The sequence below is a fragment of the Trachypithecus francoisi genome, unplaced genomic scaffold, assembly GCF_009764315.1.
Source record: "Trachypithecus francoisi isolate TF-2019V2 unplaced genomic scaffold, Tfra_2.0 Contig00404, whole genome shotgun sequence".
Taxonomy (NCBI): domain Eukaryota; kingdom Metazoa; phylum Chordata; class Mammalia; order Primates; family Cercopithecidae; genus Trachypithecus; species Trachypithecus francoisi.
The window spans coordinates 34,820-53,566 of record NW_022680624.1 but is presented as its reverse complement, the minus strand read 5'-3'; the positions used below and the strand labels follow the sequence as shown (position 1 = coordinate 53,566).

General features: G+C 37.8%; 1 protein-coding gene across 1 annotated transcript in view; it reads left to right on the top strand.

Moving 5' to 3' along the window:
* The first annotated feature begins 1,560 nt into the window (after window positions 1-1,560).
* Window positions 1,561-18,747, top strand: part of LOC117083900 (cytochrome P450 2C9) — a 44,273-nt gene continuing 27,086 nt past the window's right edge. Inside the window, exons 1-5 of the mRNA XM_033212082.1 lie at window positions 1,561-1,818; window positions 3,922-4,084; window positions 4,257-4,406; window positions 9,022-9,182; window positions 10,347-10,523. Coding sequence (XP_033067973.1) covers window positions 1,651-1,818; window positions 3,922-4,084; window positions 4,257-4,406; window positions 9,022-9,182; window positions 10,347-10,523 — 819 coding nt within the window. The 5' untranslated portion in view covers window positions 1,561-1,650. The remainder of the gene's footprint in view (window positions 1,819-3,921; window positions 4,085-4,256; window positions 4,407-9,021; window positions 9,183-10,346; window positions 10,524-18,747) is intronic.

Sequence of the window (18,747 nt, the reverse complement as noted above, 5' to 3'; positions counted from 1 at the left end):
CATAAGACATGGAACATGGTGCTGGCTGAGGTAGACACCATGTTCCTGGCTAAGGTACTGAATCTTCAAGGCTTAGCTTCCTCATTCCTGAAATGGGTCAATTTAATTGTAAGCAAAGGTAACTGAGAGAATCCAAACGGACATGAGGCATAACAATTCTCTGTAAATTCTTAGAATCCATGTTAAAAATGACCAGTAAAGCATGGTGCAACTGTGTCTTAACGTAACTTTATTTTTCTCAATAAAAGAAATGGAAATAACCCCACTAGGGAATTTAGCGCAAATATGATGATATAGTTAAAGAAAATGGCTTTGCACAAGTATTGTCATTAGTGATCTAGTAAAGTGTATCTTTCTAGTTGTATTTAGACCCTCAACTCAATATGTCAGCTCCTGTTAAGGTCTCTACATTGTGGTGGTTATGTACTGTGGATCCATTCAGTGATTTTCCTACCTCTCATCCTCTGTTGCATCCACAGCTGTGGTTCTGTCCATAATTTCCTTTGCTTGCTGTGCTTTATTACATTATTTCTGAAAATGAGAGACCAAAAACAATAGAAAGCAACCATGTCTGGAGGTGACTGGGTGATAGAGACGCCCTAGTTTCTCAAACCCTTAGCACCAAATTCTTTCCTCGGTTACACTGAGCTTTTCACCTCTGCAGTGATGGAGAAGGGAGAACTCTTATTTCTTTTCAAGAGCATCTCTGGTGCTGTTTTCCTTAGAGACAAATAAGGAGTTCTATTTAATGTGAAGCCTGTTTTATGAGCAGAATCAATGTGGTGTATATTCAGAATAACTAATGTTTAGAAGTTTGTTTTGTTTTGCTGTAATTGTTCTCAAGGCAGCTCTGGTGTAAGAGATAATACACTATGATGGGCATCAGAAGATCTCAGCTCAGATCCCAGTTCTGCCAGCTATGAGCTATGTGGCACCGACAGATGTCCTGTTCTCCCAGGGTCTCCCTTTTCCCATTTGAAAAATAAAAAGTAACAATTCCTGCCTTCACGTATTTTTTTAGCAGGTTTAATTGTAAAGGTGTTTATATCTGCTAAGCTAATTTTTTGATATATGTTTGGTTATTTAAGATATACAAGTTATGCTAGCTATTTCATGTTTAAGCTGTTGTATTTTTAGTAGGCTATATTAAATATTTGAAAGGATTTCATTATAAAGAACAAAATCTCCTAATCTTTGTATAGCATCGACATACTTTTTAAATATACAAGGTGTAAAATACATCACTTTCCCTCAAAATCATAAGTTCCCAACTGGTTATTAATCTAAGAATTCAGAATTTTGAGTAATTGTTTTTGCATCAGATTATTTACTTAGGTGCTCTCGATCGTGAAGGTGCATTGGAACCATCTGGGTTAACATTTGTTTTTTATTACCAATACCTAGGCTCCAACCTAGTACAATGAAACAGGAATGTGCAGAGTGGGCACTGGAACGAAGGAGAACAAGGTCAAAGCATATTTTATTTTTATCTCTATCAGTGGGTCAAAGTCCTTTCAGAAGGAGCCTATAGTGGACCTAGGTGATTGGTCACTTTATTCTTCAAAGAGGCACACACTGAATTAGCATAGAGTGTTATAAAAGGCTTGGAGTGCAAGCTCATGTTGGTCTTAACAAGAAGAGAAGGCTTCAATGGATTCTCTTGTGGTCCTTGTGCTGTGTCTCTCCTGTTTGCTTCTCCTTTCACTCTGGAGACAGAGATCTGGGAGAGGAAAATTCCCTCCGGGCCCCACTCCTCTCCCAGTAATTGGAAATATCCTAAAGATAGATATTAAGGACGTCAGCAAATCCTTAACCAATGTAAGTATGCTCTTTCAGTGGTTTGCAAAAGGTAAGTAAATTCACCTGTATTTTTTTGAATAAAGTATACCCCTAGACGTACATTGTTACAAGAGATCATTGTAAAGTAAAATACTTTGAAACGCTTTTGTTGCCTTTTCCAGTCTGTCAGTGTCAGAAATAGTGGAATGAAATCATGTATTTTGTGAGTAGAGAAAGATTTGGGTCTTTGCATGTTAGATTCAAAATAACAAGTCAATAGTTTGAAATGCTGTGTTTCTTCTTCATTTCATAGCCATTTGCTATAAATTTTGGCTGAAGGTAAATGGTAAGGGACGTGTTTGTTGTTAGAGATTTTATTAAGTCCTCTACTATACTAGCCATGTGTTTTATTCAGAATAGCCATGAAAACTGAACTTCTCTGAAGAATTAATTTATGCCTGTTGTAAAGGAAATAGCTGTGGATTCAGAACCAGCAAAAGCAGATAAATGGTAGATAAGAAGTTACAGGCTTCCATTATTAGATCCACAAACTAATGGTTTAATTAAACTGTAGCTACATTATATAAACCCCAAAATGACCTTAGGGTTGAGTAATGGTAGGAAGAGGGTCAGAAGATGGATAAGTATTAGGGTTTTTCTCAAGTGAAAGATGGTTTAACAGTGTTAATATAAAATGTGAATACCCCCTGTTGTGTAATAATTAGCACATACAAGGAGTAAAGGACGATTAGTGTATTAAACCTTATGAGCTTGATGGTATGATTAGACCAAGAGAATGAGGTATAGTTATGAAGACTACTCCTACTAGATTGATGGTAGGGGACAGGGCATGGTTGGCAAGACTAGCTAGGAGTCATCACATGGCTATCAGGGAGAGAAATGTTTGAAGGTCCCATGTTAGTAGTATGGTTTGGCTGTGAACTCATTTGTAGTTTGAGTTTGCAAGGCGGAATAATAGGGATGAGGTTAGTCTGTGGACAATTATTAGGGCAGTTGCACTGCTGAAACTTCAGGAGGTTTGAATGAGAAAAGCTATGATAACAAGTGCCATGTGGCTTATGGAAGAGTAAGTAATGAGTGATTTTAGATCAGTTTGGCACAGACAAATGGAGCTTGTTATGATTATAACTCATAAGGATAGCATGAGGGAGGAATAAGCTATAAACTCTGTTGGGGGTTAGGGATTAAAGTGATGCGTATAATCCTATAGCCACCTAATTTTAGGAGTACTGCTGTGAGGACTATTGACCTGGCAATGGGTGCCTCTATGTGGGCTTTTGGGAGTCCTAAGTGGAGTCCATAGAGAGATATTTTTAGTATAAATGATATGATGCATGCTATTCATAAAAGGCTATTAAACCAGGAAATTGTTAGTTCTTGAAGCTGGGTATTGTTCTTAAGGTGGTCTCAAGGGTGCTGATAAACATATCAAGCATCAGTGTTTGAATAAATGGAGTTTCAAATTTGGATCTTCTGTATATTAGCTGTAGTACACTGAAAATGAATTTGTCATTCTCTGAGCTCAGTTTTTATTTATTTATTTATTTATTTATTTTTGATACAGAGTCTTGCTCTGTAGCTCCGGCTGGAGTGCAGTGGTGTGATCTCAGCTCACTGCAACCTCCATCTCCCGGGTTCCCGTTCAAGCAGTTCTCCTGCCTCAGGCCCCCAAGTAGCTGGCATTACAGGCATGTGCCACCATGCCCAGCTAATTTTTGTATTTTCAGTAGAGAAGAGGTTTCACCACATTGGCCAGGCTGGTCTTGAACTCCTGACCTTGTGATCCACATCCCTCAGCCTCCCAAAGTGTTGAAATTACAAGTGTGAGCCACCACACACGGCTGTTTGTTTAAAATAGAGTAAATAGACCTGCTGAATATGTTGATGTGAGGATTAATTGTAATCTGTGCCGCAATTGTCTGACTATTGCCTTGAGCATCACAGACCATCTGGGTGGCGAATATAATCATCATCATGTTTATATGTAAAATTCAGAAATATCTGAAGCCTGTGTGGCTGCATAAAAGCATACAAATACAATGAAAATATCATTCTAAGTGAGGCTTAGTAAATGGACGTAATAGTTGCTTCATTTGCTGTTATCTATATCTACTTTCCTAGCTCTCAAAAGTCTATGGCCCTGTGTTCACTCTGTATTTTGGCCTGGAACGCATGGTGGTACTGCATGGCTATGAAGCGGTGAAGGAAGCCCTGATTGATCTTGGAGAGGAGTTTTCTGGAAGAGGCCATTTCCCACTCTTTGAAAGAGCCAACAGAGGATTTGGTAGGTGTGCATGTGTCTGTTTCAGCGTCCATCTTGGGGATGGGAAGGATGAAAAACAGAGACTTGCCAAGCTTCTCAGGCAGAGCTTGGCCCATCCACATGGCTGCCCAGTGTTAGCTCCCTCTTTCTTGCCTGGGATCTCCCTCCTAGTTTCTGTATCTCTTCTTGTTAGGAATCATTTTCAGCAATGGAAAGAGATGGAAGGAGATCCGGCGTTTCTCCCTCATGACACTGCGGAATTTTGGCATGGGGAAGAGGAGCATTGAGGATCGTGTTCAAGAGGAAGCTCGTTGCCTTGTGGAGGAGTTGAGAAAAACCAACGGTGGGTGAACCTACTCTGTATCACTGACCTTATTGGACTACTATTTTCTCTACTGACATTCTTGGAAACATTTCAGGGGTGGCCATATCTTTCATTATGAGTCCTGGTTGTTAGCTCATGTGAAGTGGGGGTTTGAGGCTGAGAGCCAAGGGAATTTGCACATATTTGTGCTGTGTGTGTACAGGCATGATTGTGCATACACTGTGGGTATAAAAGGTTCATTTAATCCTATGTTCTCCTGAACTTTGCTTCTTTGCTTTCAAATAAGAAATCACGAATATAGATTTTGAGTTCATTTTTTGAAAGAGTTAAAGAGCAGTGTTTTTCCCATTACCTATTCCAGGTCATGTCACCAGAGAATGGACATGGTGGGAATGGCCCTATCACACCCCTAGGTAGCATGAACCAAATGGCATGTGCTTTTATTTAATTGGACTGTGTTTGTATGGTCAGCCTCACTGACTTGTCTGGGATTTCTTTTAGGCCCATGCTTGCTTAGGCATATCTTACAGCAGTTCTCATCAATTATTATTTCTCTGTAAACATGGTATTATTTTAAAAATAGTATTAATTATTTCTTGTTACTCTTGATTTATGTATTTTCAGTAAATATATGCTGTAGCATAATTCTGTGAAATACACAAATTTCACAGATTGTACACAGATAATTTCACAATTATACACAGATAATTTCACAATTGTGAAACACACAAATTTCACAGATAAATATACAATTTATAAAATGATTTATTTAACTGGATTTTAATTATTAGTAGTAACTCTGTAATCTGTTTTCCCTAAGTATAATTTGGCTCTGTTTCAGTTTTGCTTATCTTTTTCCCACCATATTTATGAAATTTTGGCTTAGAAATTTATGGTAATTATTTTTTTCCACTGCCATCTCTACTCATCTATGAAGTTATACAATATATCTGTTTGTCAGCCTCGATACCAAATTACTTTGTTTTTAAATTCTGTTTTCCAAATGAAGTGAAAGACTGAAAATCAGATTTATCTGTGAATGACGCAACAAACTAACACATTTCCAGCTGTTCGATGCCTGGCCATTCAGAGTACTGTTGAATAAACTCACTATTTAGGGCCCATAGATGTGAATTTGGGAGCTCTTTAAATATAAAGTTTAGTATCTCAAAATGATAAGAGCTATTTATGACAAACCCATAGCCAATATCATTTTGAATGGGCAAAACCTGGAAGCATTCCCTTTGAAAACCAGCACAAGACAAGGATGCCCTGTCTCACCACTCCTATTCAACATAGTATTGGAAGTTCTGAACAGAGCAATCAGGTAAGAGGGTATTCAAATGGGAAGAGAAGAAGTAAAATTCTCTCTGTTTGCAGGCGACATGATTGTATATTTAGAAACCCTATCATATCAGCCCCCAAACTCTTTAAGCTGATAAGCAACTTCAGCAAAGTCTCAGGATACAAAATCAATGTGCAAAAATCACAAGCATTTCTATACACCAATAATAGGCAAGCAGAGAGCCAAATCATGAGTGAACTCCCATTCACAATTGCTACAAAGAGAATGAAATGCCTAGGAATACAATTTACAAGGGATGTGAAGGACCTCTTCAAGGAGAACTACAAACCACAGCTCAAGAAAATAAAGAGATGATGCAAATGGAAAAAAAATTCTATGCTTATGAATAGGAAGAATTAATATTGTGAAAATGGCCATACTGCCCAAAGTAATTCATAGATTCAATGATATACCTATCAAGTTATCACTGACTTTCTTCACAGAACTAGAAAAGACTACTTTTAATTTCATATGAAGCCAAAAAAGAACCTGTGTAGCCAAGACAATTGTAAGCAAAAAGAACAAAGCTGGAGGCATCATTCTACCTGACTTCAAACAATACTACAAGGCTACAGTAACCAAAACAGCATGGTACTGATATCAAAACAGATATATAGTCCAATGGAACAGAACAGAGGCCTCAGAAATACCACCACACACCCACAATCATCTGATCTTTGACAAACCTGACAAAAGCAAGCAATGGGGAAAAGATTCCCTATTTAATAAATGGTGTTGGGAAAACCGGCTAGCCATATGCAGAAAACAGAAGCTGGACCCCTTCCTTACACCTTATACAAAAATTAACTCAAGATGGATTAAAAACTTAAGCATAAAACCTAAAACCATAAAAACCCCAGAAGAAAACCCAGGCAATACCTTTCAGGACATAGGCAGGGGCAAAGAGTTTGTGACTAAAGCAATGGCAGCAAAAGCCAGAATTGACAAATGGCATCTAATTAAACTAAAGAGCTTCTGCAGAGCAAAAGAAACTATCATCAGAGTGAACAGGTAACCTACAGAATGGGAGAAATTATTTGCAATCTATCCATCTGACAAAGGGCTAATATCCAGCATCCACAAGGAACTTAAACAAACTTACAAAAAAAAAAAAAAGAAATATCCCCATCAAAAAGTGGACAAAGTATATGAACAGATAGTTATCAAAAGAAGACATTTATGGAGCCAACAAATGTATGAAAAAAAGCTTATCATCACTGGTCGTTACAGAATGCAAATCAAAACTACAATGAGATACCATCTCATGCCAGTTAGAATGATGATCCTTAGTAAGTCAGGAAACAACAGATGTTGGTGATAATGTTGAGAAACAAACCCTTTTACACTGTTGGTAGGAATGTAAATTAGTTCAATCATTGTGGAAGACAGTGTGGTGATTCCTCAAGGATCTAGAACTAGAAATTCAATTTGACGCAGAAATCCCATTACTGGGTATATGCCCAAGGGATTATAAACCTTTCTACTCTAATGACACATGCACATGTATGTTTATTGTGGCACCATTCACAATAGTAAAGACTTGGAACCAATCCAAATGCCCATCAATGATGGACTGGATAAAGAAAATGTGGCACATATACACCATGGAATACTATGTGGCCATAAAAAAGGATGAGTTCATGTCTTTTGCAGGGACATGGATGAAGCTGGAAATCGTCATCCTCAGCAAACTAACACAGGAACAGAAAACCAAACACCACAAGTTCACACTCATAAATGCGAGCTGAAGAGTGAGAACACATGGACACAGGGAGGGGTACATCACACACTGGGGCCTGTCAGGGGATGGGAGGCCAGAAAAGAGAGAGCATTAGGACAAATACCTAATGCATGAGGTGCTTAAAACCTCGATGACAGGTTCATAGGTGCAGCAAACTACCATGGCACATGTACACCTATGTAACAAACCTGCACATTCTGCACATGTATCCTAGAACTTAAAGTAAAACAAAAGAAAATTTTAAAAATATAAATTTTACCAATCACTTGATTATAACAACTTTATTTCAGAGATCCTCCACCAAACAAGAAAACCTTTCCTATAATTTAATTTATTTAGCTATTAAATGATAGGCTGGGCCTAATCAATATCAAATTAAATAAGTTAAATTTGCAGGATGACTAGAGATGGTGGGCATTTAGTTCCTAAATAAGAAAATTCATTTTTAAAAAGCTACAGAAGAAAAAAACTCCATTTATCAATTTACACTTTCTTGTTTGCCTTACCTGGGATTTATATTTAAAATAAAAGTTTTTGGCCAGGCATGGTGGCTCATGGCTGTAATCCCAACACTTGGGGAGACCAAACCTGTCACCTGAGGTTGGCATTTCGAGACCAGCCTGACCAACATGGAGGAACCCATCTCTACTAAAAATACAAAATTAGCCGGACATGGTGGCACATGCCTGTAATCCCAGCTACCTCTGAAGCTGAGGTGGAGAATTGCTTGAACCCAGGAGTCAGAGGTTGTGGTGAGCTGAGATCGTGCCATTCCACTGCAGCGTGGGCAACAAGAGTGAAACTCCATCTCAAAACAAACAAACAATAAACAAAAACAAACAACAAAGTTTTCTTTAAAATTTTTGCAGACTAATCTATGTTAAGCATATTATTCATTTACATTTGTTTTCCTTCTCATAAAACACATTCTACTTCTTACATTTATTTCCTTAAATACATGAATTCACCCACAGTCTCTGTAGTTCCTCTCTACTGGTTCAACACATGACTCTTTCAGCTATTCATTATATATAAAAAGCTTTAAAATCCTCAACTATTCTTGCCCTTTCTATCTCAGTGCCTTGTTGTCTACAGACTTTGCAGACTGATGTGATTCCCTCTGAAACCTGAATTATTAGGTTTTTAGAAAATGTCTTTTTTTTCCCCAAAGTAAAAGACAAATAGGCTGGCAATGTAAATTTATCATTTGAACAACCATTATTTAACCAGCTGGGTTGTAATGGTCAACTCGGGATTAATGTAAAAGTGCTGTGTTGATTTTATGCATGCCGAACACTTTTTTGCTGTTAAGGGAATTCGTAGGTAAGATATTGCTTAAAATTTCTAAACTACTATTATCTGTTAACAAATACAAAGCGTTTTATATCTGAAGTTTAATAGTATTTTAAATTGTTTCTAATTCTTTTTTTTTTTTTTTTTTTTTTTTTTATGCTTTTGGGTTCTTATGGTTTTGGGTTTTTTATTTATTTATTTATTTATTTATTTATTTATTTTTTATATACTTTAAATTGTTTCTAATTCTTTAGCCTCACCCTGTGATCCCACTTTCATCCTGGGCTGTGCTCCCTGCAATGTGATCTGCTCCATTATTTTCCATAAACGTTTTGATTATAAAGATCAGCAATTTCTTAACTTGATGGAAAAGTTTAACGAAAACGCCAAGATTTTGAGCACCCCCTGGATCCAGGTAAGGCCAAGATTTTTACTTCCTGATAAACCACTTATGCTCTTTTTTTCTGACAAATCCAAAATTCTATATGGATCAAGCTCTGAAGTGCGTTTTTGAATACTACAGTGTTGCCCAGACAGCAATGGGGTGAATATCTGGGAAAGATGGCCAAGCCCTTTATTTTATGCATGGGAAATAAATGTCCCAATACAGGCCTGACTTCTAAGCCCATTAGCTCCCTCATCAAAGTTTCTTCCACTAAACTCCAAAGCCCTGTTTCTATAAAGTACTTTGGTGACAGCCCCAGAGCGTGCTCATATCACTCCATGGATATCCAGGCACTTTGGAGGCTTCTATTACTCATAAGACTTGTCCTTCAATTCACACTTTGTCATATTGTGTGGCAGAAATATCCTAATTTAAAAGACATCTCCTTCAAGAAGGGAGAATATTTGGGACCATAGAAGCTGCCGAGAAACATGAATAGGGCAGGGATGTTTGATATCTCAGTTGGGATTCTAGCTGATGAGATAGCTGGGTTAGGAATGATGAAATTATTGGTTTTATGGTGTATGAGCCATAAACAGATATGATACTTATACTCTATGCTGAATTGGCATGTTTTATACTCTGCCTAAATAATAATTGTGTGATTTTACAGAAGTCATTTAACTGCTCTGGTCCACAGTTGGAATTTGAAGTATCTTTGAGCCCCTCCTACTTCTAAAATACTAATTCCATTTCAGAGGCTGCTTGATAGAAATCAATATAGTAGGGACTAGCTTTGTACTATCAATCAGGTTGTCCAAACTCTCTTAACCTATACTGTCGTCTACAAAATGTGAATGTGGTAATTGATGCCATCTTATATTTCAAGATTGTAGAGAAGAATTGTAAAAAGTAACAGAATTATTATAAAGATGCTTTTGTACAATAAAAAGGAGATATGAGTCTAGAAAATGTTTATCATCTGGTTAGAATTGATTCTCTGGTCAGAATTTTCTTCCTCAAATCTTTTATAATCAGATAATTACTATATATATACAATAAAAACTTCCCCATCAAGATATATGATATATTTTATTTAATATTTATAGCTGTAATTTACAACCAGAGCTTGGTATATGATATATATGCCTTCATTAAAATCTTTTAATTTAATAAATTATTGTTTTCTCTTAGATCTGCAACAATTTTTCTCCTATCATTGATTATCTGCCGGGAACCCATAACAAATTACTTAAAAACATTGCTTTTGTGAAAAGTTATATTTTGGAGAAAGTAAAAGAACACCAAGAATCAATGGACATGAACAACCCTCGGGACTTAATTGATTGCTTCCTGATCAAAATGGAGAAGGTAAAATGTTAACAAAAGCTTAGTTATGTGACTGCTTGTGAATCTGTGATTCATTGACTTGCTGTGTGTTTACTAGGGATGTTTAACTGGTCAAACAGTAATGCTTGAGAAGCACTTTAAGTTTTTATTGTATGAATGAACATACAGTAAGCATAATGGAAAATATAAAATTAGATTGTTAAATAATTAGAATATGTAGACTAAATTGTTTAAATAAAAATAGTCTACCCAAACAATAAAGATGTCTGAATAGGAACAGCTCTGGTCTGCAGCACCGAGCGAGATCAATGCAGAAGGTGGGTAATTTCTGCATTTCCAACTAAAGTAGGTGGCTTATCTCATTGGGACTGGTTAGACAGTTAGTGCAGCCCACGGAGGGTGAAACAAAGCAGGGTGGGTTGTCGCCTCACCCAGGAAGGGCAAAGGGTCAGGGAACTCCCTCCCCTAGCCAAGGAAAGCTGTGAGGGACCCTGCCATGAGGAATGGTGCATTCTAGCCCAGATACTATGCTTTTCCCATGGTCTTCACAACCCTCAGACCAGGAGAGTCCCTCAGGTGCCTACAGCACAAGGGCCCAGCACAAAACTGGGGGGCTGTTTGGGCAGACAGAGCTAGCTGCAGAAATTTGTTGTTGTTGTTGTTCATACCTCAGGGGCACCCAGAACACCAGTGAGACAAAACTGTTCGCTGCCTCGGAAAAAGGGCTGAAGCTAGGGAGCCAAGTGGTCTGGCTCAGTGGATCTCACCCCCACAGAGCCCAGCAAGCTCCACTGGCTTGATTCTTACTGCCAGCACAGCAGTCTGAAATTGACCTGGGACATTTGGGCTTAGTGGGGAGAGGGGCGTGTGACATTACTGAGGCTTGAGTAGGCGGTTTTCCCCTCACAATGTAAAGAAAGCCACTAGGAAGTCTGAACTGGGTGGAGCCTACTGCAGCCCCCAAAAGCTGCTGTAACGAGACTGTCTGTCCAGATTCTTCCTCTCTGGGCGGGCATCTCTGAAAGAAAGGTAGCAGCCCGTCAGGGGCTTATAGATAAAACTCCCATCTCCCTGGGACAGAGCTCCTGGGGGAAGGGGCGGCTGTGCATGCAGCTTCAGCAGGCTTCAAAGTTCCTGCCTGCTGGCACTGAAGAGAGTAGATCTCCCTTCAAAGCACTTGAGCACTGCTAAAGGACAGACTGCCTCCTCAAGTGGGCCCCTCACCCCCATGCCTCATGACTGGGAGACAACTCCCAGCAGAAGTTGACAGACACCTCATACAGGAGAGCTCCATCTGGCTGGCATCTGGCAGGTGCCCATCTGGGATGAGGCTTCCAGAAGAAGGAACAGGAAACAATCTTTGCAGGACTGCAGCCGCTTCTGGCAATACCCAGACAAATAGGGTCTGGAGAAGACCTCCAGCAAACTCCAGCAGACCTGCAGCAGAGGGGCCTGACTGTTAGAAGGAAAACTAACAAACAGAAAGGAATAGCATTAATATCAACCAAAGGGACATCCACACAAAAACCACATCCAAAGGTCACTAGCATCAAAGACTAAAGGTAGATAAATCCATGAAGATGAGGGGAAAAAAAAAAAACAGTGCAAAAAGGCTGAAAATTGCAAAAACCAGAATGCGTCTTCTCCTCTAAAGGATCACAACTGCTCTCCAGCAAGGGAACAAATTGAATGGAGAATGAGTTTAATGAATTGACAGAAATAGGCTTCAGAAGGTGGGTAATAACAACCTCACCGAGCTAAAGGACCATGGTCTAACCTAATGCAAGGGAGCTAAGAACCTTAAAAAAGGTTACACGAGTTGCTAATTAGAATAACTAGTTTAAAGAAGAGCATAAATGACCTGAAGGAGCTGGAAAAAAAAGCACGAGAACTTTGTAAAGCATACACAAGTATCAATAGCCAAACTGATCAAGCAGAAGAAAGGATATCAGAGATTGAAGATCAACCTAATGAAATAAAATGCAAGGACAAGATTAGAGAAAAAAGAATGAAAAGGAACAAACAAAGCCTCCAAGAAATATGGGATTATGTAACAAGACCAAACCTACGCTTGATTGGTGTACCTAAATGTGATGGGGAGAATGGAACCAAGTTAGAAAACACTCTTCAGGATACTATCCAGAATAACTTCTTCAACCTAGCAAGACAGGCCAACATTCAAATTTAGGAAATAAAGAGAAGACCACAAAGATACTCCTTGAGAAGAGCAACCCTAAGACAAAAGAAGTCCATCAAACTAACAGCAGATCTTTTTGCAGAAACAGTACAAGCCAGAAGAGAGTGGGAGCCAATATTCAACATTCTTAAATAATTTTCAATCCAGAATTTCATATTCAGCCATACTATAGCAAAGGACTATAAATCATGCTACTATAAAGACACAGGTGCACATATGTTTATTGCAGCACTATTCACAATAGCAAAGACTTGGGACCAACCCAAATGCTGATGAATGACAGACTGGATAAAGAAAATGTGGCACATATACACTGTGGAATACTGTGTTGCCATAAAAAAGGATGAGTTCATGTCCTCTGCAGGGATATGGATGAAGCTGGAAACCATCATCCTCAGCAAACTAACACAGGAACAGAACACCAAACATTGTATGCTCCCACTCATAAGTGGCAGTTGAACAATGAGAACACATGGACACACGGAGGGGAGCATCAACGCTGGGGCCAAGATGGGTGCAGCAAACCACCATGGCATGTGTATACCTATGTAACAAACTTGCACCTTCTGCACATGTATCCCAGAACTTAAAGTATATATATGTATAAATCTACCCAAGGAGAAACAGAATGCATATTTCGGGTGAAATGGAATCAATTACCGACAAATATGAAAATATAAAATATGCCATATGATGAAGATGAGCATCATTATTGCACACAGTTTATTTGAGAATGGGAAAGAATGGCTTAACCTACCTAGGTGGGTTTCCTGAATTCCTGCAAATTGAAATAGGCCATAAAATATTTGCAGTGAGAGTCAGAGGAAGGTTTCAGATGGATTGGAATGCTCTACATGGAGGTGCAGAGGTGGGTGATGGGGAAGAGTAGGTGGATGGAAGAGGGAAGGGAAGCCTTCATTGAGTGTAAACTAAAATGATTTGTACAGATACCAGTTGGAATTTGGTGTCTATCAGATGATGTGTAAACATCAATCCTGTTGTCATTGCACCATTGTTGAAAATGCTATTTTTTTCCCCTATTGAATTGTCTTGGCAACCGTGTCAAAATCCAATTGACTATAAATGTGTGAAGGTTTTTTTTGTGTGTGTCCTCTCAATTATATTCCATTGATCTATATGTCTCTCCTAATCCCTATAGTACACCGTCTTAATTACTGTAGTATTGTATTAATACCAAGTTATTAAATCAAATCAAGGCATGTGAGTCTTTTGTTGTTCTTTTTCAGTACCGTTTTCACTATTCTGAGTCCCTTGAATCTTCATATGAAATTTAGAATAAACTTGTCAATTTTCTCAAAGGAGCCAATGGGGATTTTGACAGGATTGCATTAAGTCTGTAGATCAGGGAATTATGTCATTTCTGAAATTGAAGTGAAATTCACACAATGTATAATTAACCATTTTAAAGTGTACACTTGAGTGGTATTTAATGTATTCACAATGTTGTGCAACCACCAGCTTTCTCTGGTTTCAAAATGTTTTTATCACTCCACAAAAACATATCATATTCATTAAATAATCACTCCATTCCTCCACCCCATTATGTAATGACCTCTAATCTTCTTTCTGTTTCCATGGATTTGCCTGTAATGGATATATAAAGGACTCATAGCATATGTAGCCTGTTATTTTTGGGTCCTTTCAGGTATAAAATTTTGGAGGCTCATCTAAGTTGCAACGTGTATCAGTACTTCATTCTTTTTGTCGCCGAAATATATTTTATTTTCCACACACATATATCACAATTTGTTATTCATCTGTTTATGGACATTTGCATTGTTTCCAACTTTCGGCTCTTATAGATAATCTTGCTTTGACCATTTGTGTGTCTTTCTTTATAAGCATGTTTTCATCATTCATGGGTATATTCTCAGGAGTTGAATTGCTGGGTCAAATGGTAATTTTATGTTTATCTTCTTGTATAAAAGCCAAACTTTTCTACAGTGGATGTGGCATTTTATATTCCTTCCAGCAAGGTAGAAGGATTTCTATTTTTCCACATAGTTGCTAATACTTGTAATTTTCTGTATTTATTGAAGCCATCCTAGTGAATGTAAAGTGGTATCTCATTGTGGTTTTATTTTTTTAGAGACAGTCTTACTCTGTCACCCAGGCTGGAGTGCAGTGGCATGTTCTCAGCTCCCTGCAACTTCTGCCTCCTGGGTTTACACAATCCTTCTGCCTCAGTCCCCAGAGCAGCTGGAATTACAGGGATGTGCCACCACACCTGGTTAATTTTTATGTTTTTGGTAGAGATGGGTTTTCACCAATTTGGCCAGGCTGGTCTCGAACTCTTGACCTCAGGTAGGATCTGCCCATCTTGGCCTCCCTAAGTGCTGGAATTATAGGTGTGAGCCATTGCGCCCAGCTCTCATTGTGGTTTTAACTTGTATTTAATGGCCAATGATTTTGAACTTGAATAATAATATATTATTATTATTCAATATATATAATATGATATATAGTATAATAATATATTATTACCCATTTGTATATCTTCTTTGGATACATGCCATTCAAGTACATTTTCTATTTAAATTAAGTTGCTTTTATTTTTCTTTTTAAGCTGTTAGAATGGTTTGTGTATTCAAAACATTAAACTCTTACATATACATAATATGAAAATATTTCCTCCCATTCATTCAGTTGTCATTTCACATTCTTAATTATATTCTTGCTGCACCAAGTTTAATTTTGATGAAGTTTCATTTATCTATTTTTCCTTTTGCTGCTCTGGTATCAAATTTATAAATCTATTGCCAAATATGAAGTCATGAAGATTTACCCCTACGTTTTATTGTAAGAGTTTTATAGTTTTACCTCTTATATTTAAGTTTTTCCATCCATTTTCAGTTGTATTTTTCATTTGGAGTGAAGTAGGGAAGGTCTCAGCTTCATTCTTCTGCATTTCACTGTCCTCTTGTCTCATCGCCATTTGTTGAAGAGATTCTTTCCTCGGATTGGATGGTCTAGGCACCCTTGATGAAACTAAATTGGCCATAGATCTTTAGGTTTATTTCGTGATTTCAGTTTTATTCCATTTGTCTTGATGATATCTTTATGCTAGTACCACACTGTTCTGATTATTATACTTTGTAGTAAGTTTTGAAGTTGGAAACTGAGTACTCACAGATACAGAAATTAAGTAGAAATTACTTAGGGAGATACTATGCCTTTGGGAGTCCTCAGTAAGGTTTTTCTTTTTAATGGAAAGCAGCCCCAAATCATTTTCTAACAAAGAGCAGCTAGTAAAATCGAGCTGCAGACACAGACGAGGAAGCTGGAAGCTTCTTGGATGAATGCTGATAGTACAGAACTACCTGTGACTAGGCATGTTCAAAATAGCAGCTTCATCTTCCCTCCCCTTTGCCAGCAATGTGTACAGTAAGGAGCAGATAAATGGCACTGGTCAAGTGGAAAGTCCATATGCGTAATAAGATTACAGTGGGGAGGCCAACCTTGCCCACCTGCTATGTAAATATCACACCTGATTAAACCAATCTCTATGGGCCCTATGTAAATCAGACACTGCTTCCTCCAGCCTGCCTATACGATCTGCTGTCATCCACCTCCTTCCCCCTTTCCAATGTCCCTCTCTCGCACAAGAAGCTGCTCTTTTCTCTCCTTTCTTCTATTAAATTTTCTGCTACTTAACCCACTTAGATGTGTCCATGTCCTAAATTGTCCTGGGGCGTGATGACAAACCCGAGGGTGTACATCCCAGACAACGTAGCTGCTTCATCACCATATAGTTGCATATTAATTGAATAATCAGCTTTCCCATTTCTGGAAAAAAGACCATTGGTATTTTGGTAGGGATTGCATGACTTTTTAGGTCACTTTGAGGAGTATTGCCATCTTAACAATATTAAGTCTTCCAATCCTTGAACATGGGATAGTTTTCAATTTATTTAGGTATTAGATATTCTTTTCTCCTCTGTTGCAAGGGTCTGGTTGAGTTTAAAAGGCAAGTTTATCTTAAATTTTGTATTTAGTTATGACCATTGATTGTCTGATTTTAAAATGATACCATATTAAATGCCTTCTTTTTTAAAAAATATTTCAACTTTTAGATTCAGGAAGTGCACGTTCACGTTTGTTACATGGGTATATTGTGTGATGCTGAAGTTTAGGGTACAAATAATGCCGTCACCCAGGTAGTGAGACTAATACCCGGTATGTAGTTTTTCAGCCTTTGCCTTTATATCTCTCTACCCTCTATAGTAATTCTGTGTGTGTTGTTTCCACCTTTGTGTCCCACTTTTATATGAGAACATGTGGTATTTGGTTTTCTGTTGTTGCATTAATTCTCTCCAGATAATGGCCTCCAGCCACATCTATGTTGCTACAAAGACATGATTTTTTTTCATGGCTGCAAAGCATTTCATGGTGTATATATACCACATTTTCTTTATGTGACACATCATTGGTTGGTTTTGTGTCTTTACTATTTTGAAAAGTGCAGGAATGGACATATGAGCACATGTGTCTTTTTGGTAAAACAATTTGTTTTCCATTGGGTACATACCCAGTAGTGAAATCGAATGATAGTTCTGCATTTAGTTCTTTGAGAAATCTCCAAACTACTTTCCATATGGCTGAACTAACTTACATTCCCACCAGTAGTATATAACTGTTCTCTTTTCTCTGCAGTCTGACCAACATCTGTTATTTTTTTGGCTTTTTAATCATATCCATTTTGACTGGTATGAGATGATATCTCACTGTGGTTTTGATTTGCAGTTCTCTGATTATTAGTGATGTTGAGTATTTTGTCATGTGCTTGTTGGCCATGTGTATGTCTTCTTCAGAAGGACCACGTATGTCCTTTGCCCACGTTTTAATGGGGTTACTTGTTTTTTAACTTGTTGAATTGTTTAACTTCCTTATAAATTCTTGCTGTTGAACCATTGTTGGATTCACAGTTTGCAAGTATTTTGTCCCATTCTGTAGGCTGTTTATTCTGTTGGTAGTTTCTCTTGCTGTGCAGAAGCTCTTTAATTAGGTCCCACTTGTCAATATTCATTTTGGTTCCAATTGCTTTTGAGGAATTATTCATAAATTCTTTTCTAAAGCCTGTATCCAGAATGGTATTTTATAGATTTTTTTCTATAGGATTTTATGGTTTAGGTCTTAAATTTAGATCATTAATCCATCTCGAGTTAATTTTTGTATATGGTGCAAGGAAGCATTCCAGTTTCATTCTGCATATGGCTAGTCAGTTATCCTAGTTCAATTTACTAAATAGAGAATTCTTTCCTCATTGATTATTTTTGTCAACTTGAAGATCAGATGGCTATAAGAGTGTGGCTTTATTTCTGGCTTCTCTACTTCTGTTCAATTTGTGTTTTGTAACAGTTACAAGCTCTCTTGGTTACTGTAAACTTACAGTATTGTTTGAAGTCACCTAATGTGAAGCTTCCCACTGTTCTTTTTGCTTAGCATCGCTTTGGATTTGGGCTCTTCTTTGGTTCCATATGAATTTCAGAATAAAATGACATTGGTAATTTGATAGGAATAGCATTGAACCTGTAGATTGCTTTGGGCAGTCTAGCCATAATGATATTGATTGTTTCAATCCATAAGCATGAACTGTTTTTCCGTTTGTTTCTGTCATCTATGATTTTGTTCAGCAGTATTTTGTAGCTCTCCTTATAGAGACTTTTTGCCCCCTTTGTTAGTTGTATTCCTAGGTTTTCTCCTGTGGCTATTGTAAATGGGATTGAGTTCTTGATTTGGTTTCCAGCATGAACATTTTTGGTGTACAAAAATGCTACAGATTTTTGAATATGTATTTTGTGTACTGAAATCTCTCTGAAGTTGTATATCAGTTCCAGGAGTTTTTGGAAGGTTCTTCAGAGTTTTCTAGGTCTAAGATGGGTCTTCTAGGTCTGAGATGGTTCTTCTACTTCTACTAGTAGAAGATGGTCCTTGTAGTCTTGAGGACAGTAGAAGGATGGGTCTTATTTTTAATCCAACTTCCTGCTCTTTGACTTTTATGTGGAACATTTAGACTGTTTACCTTCA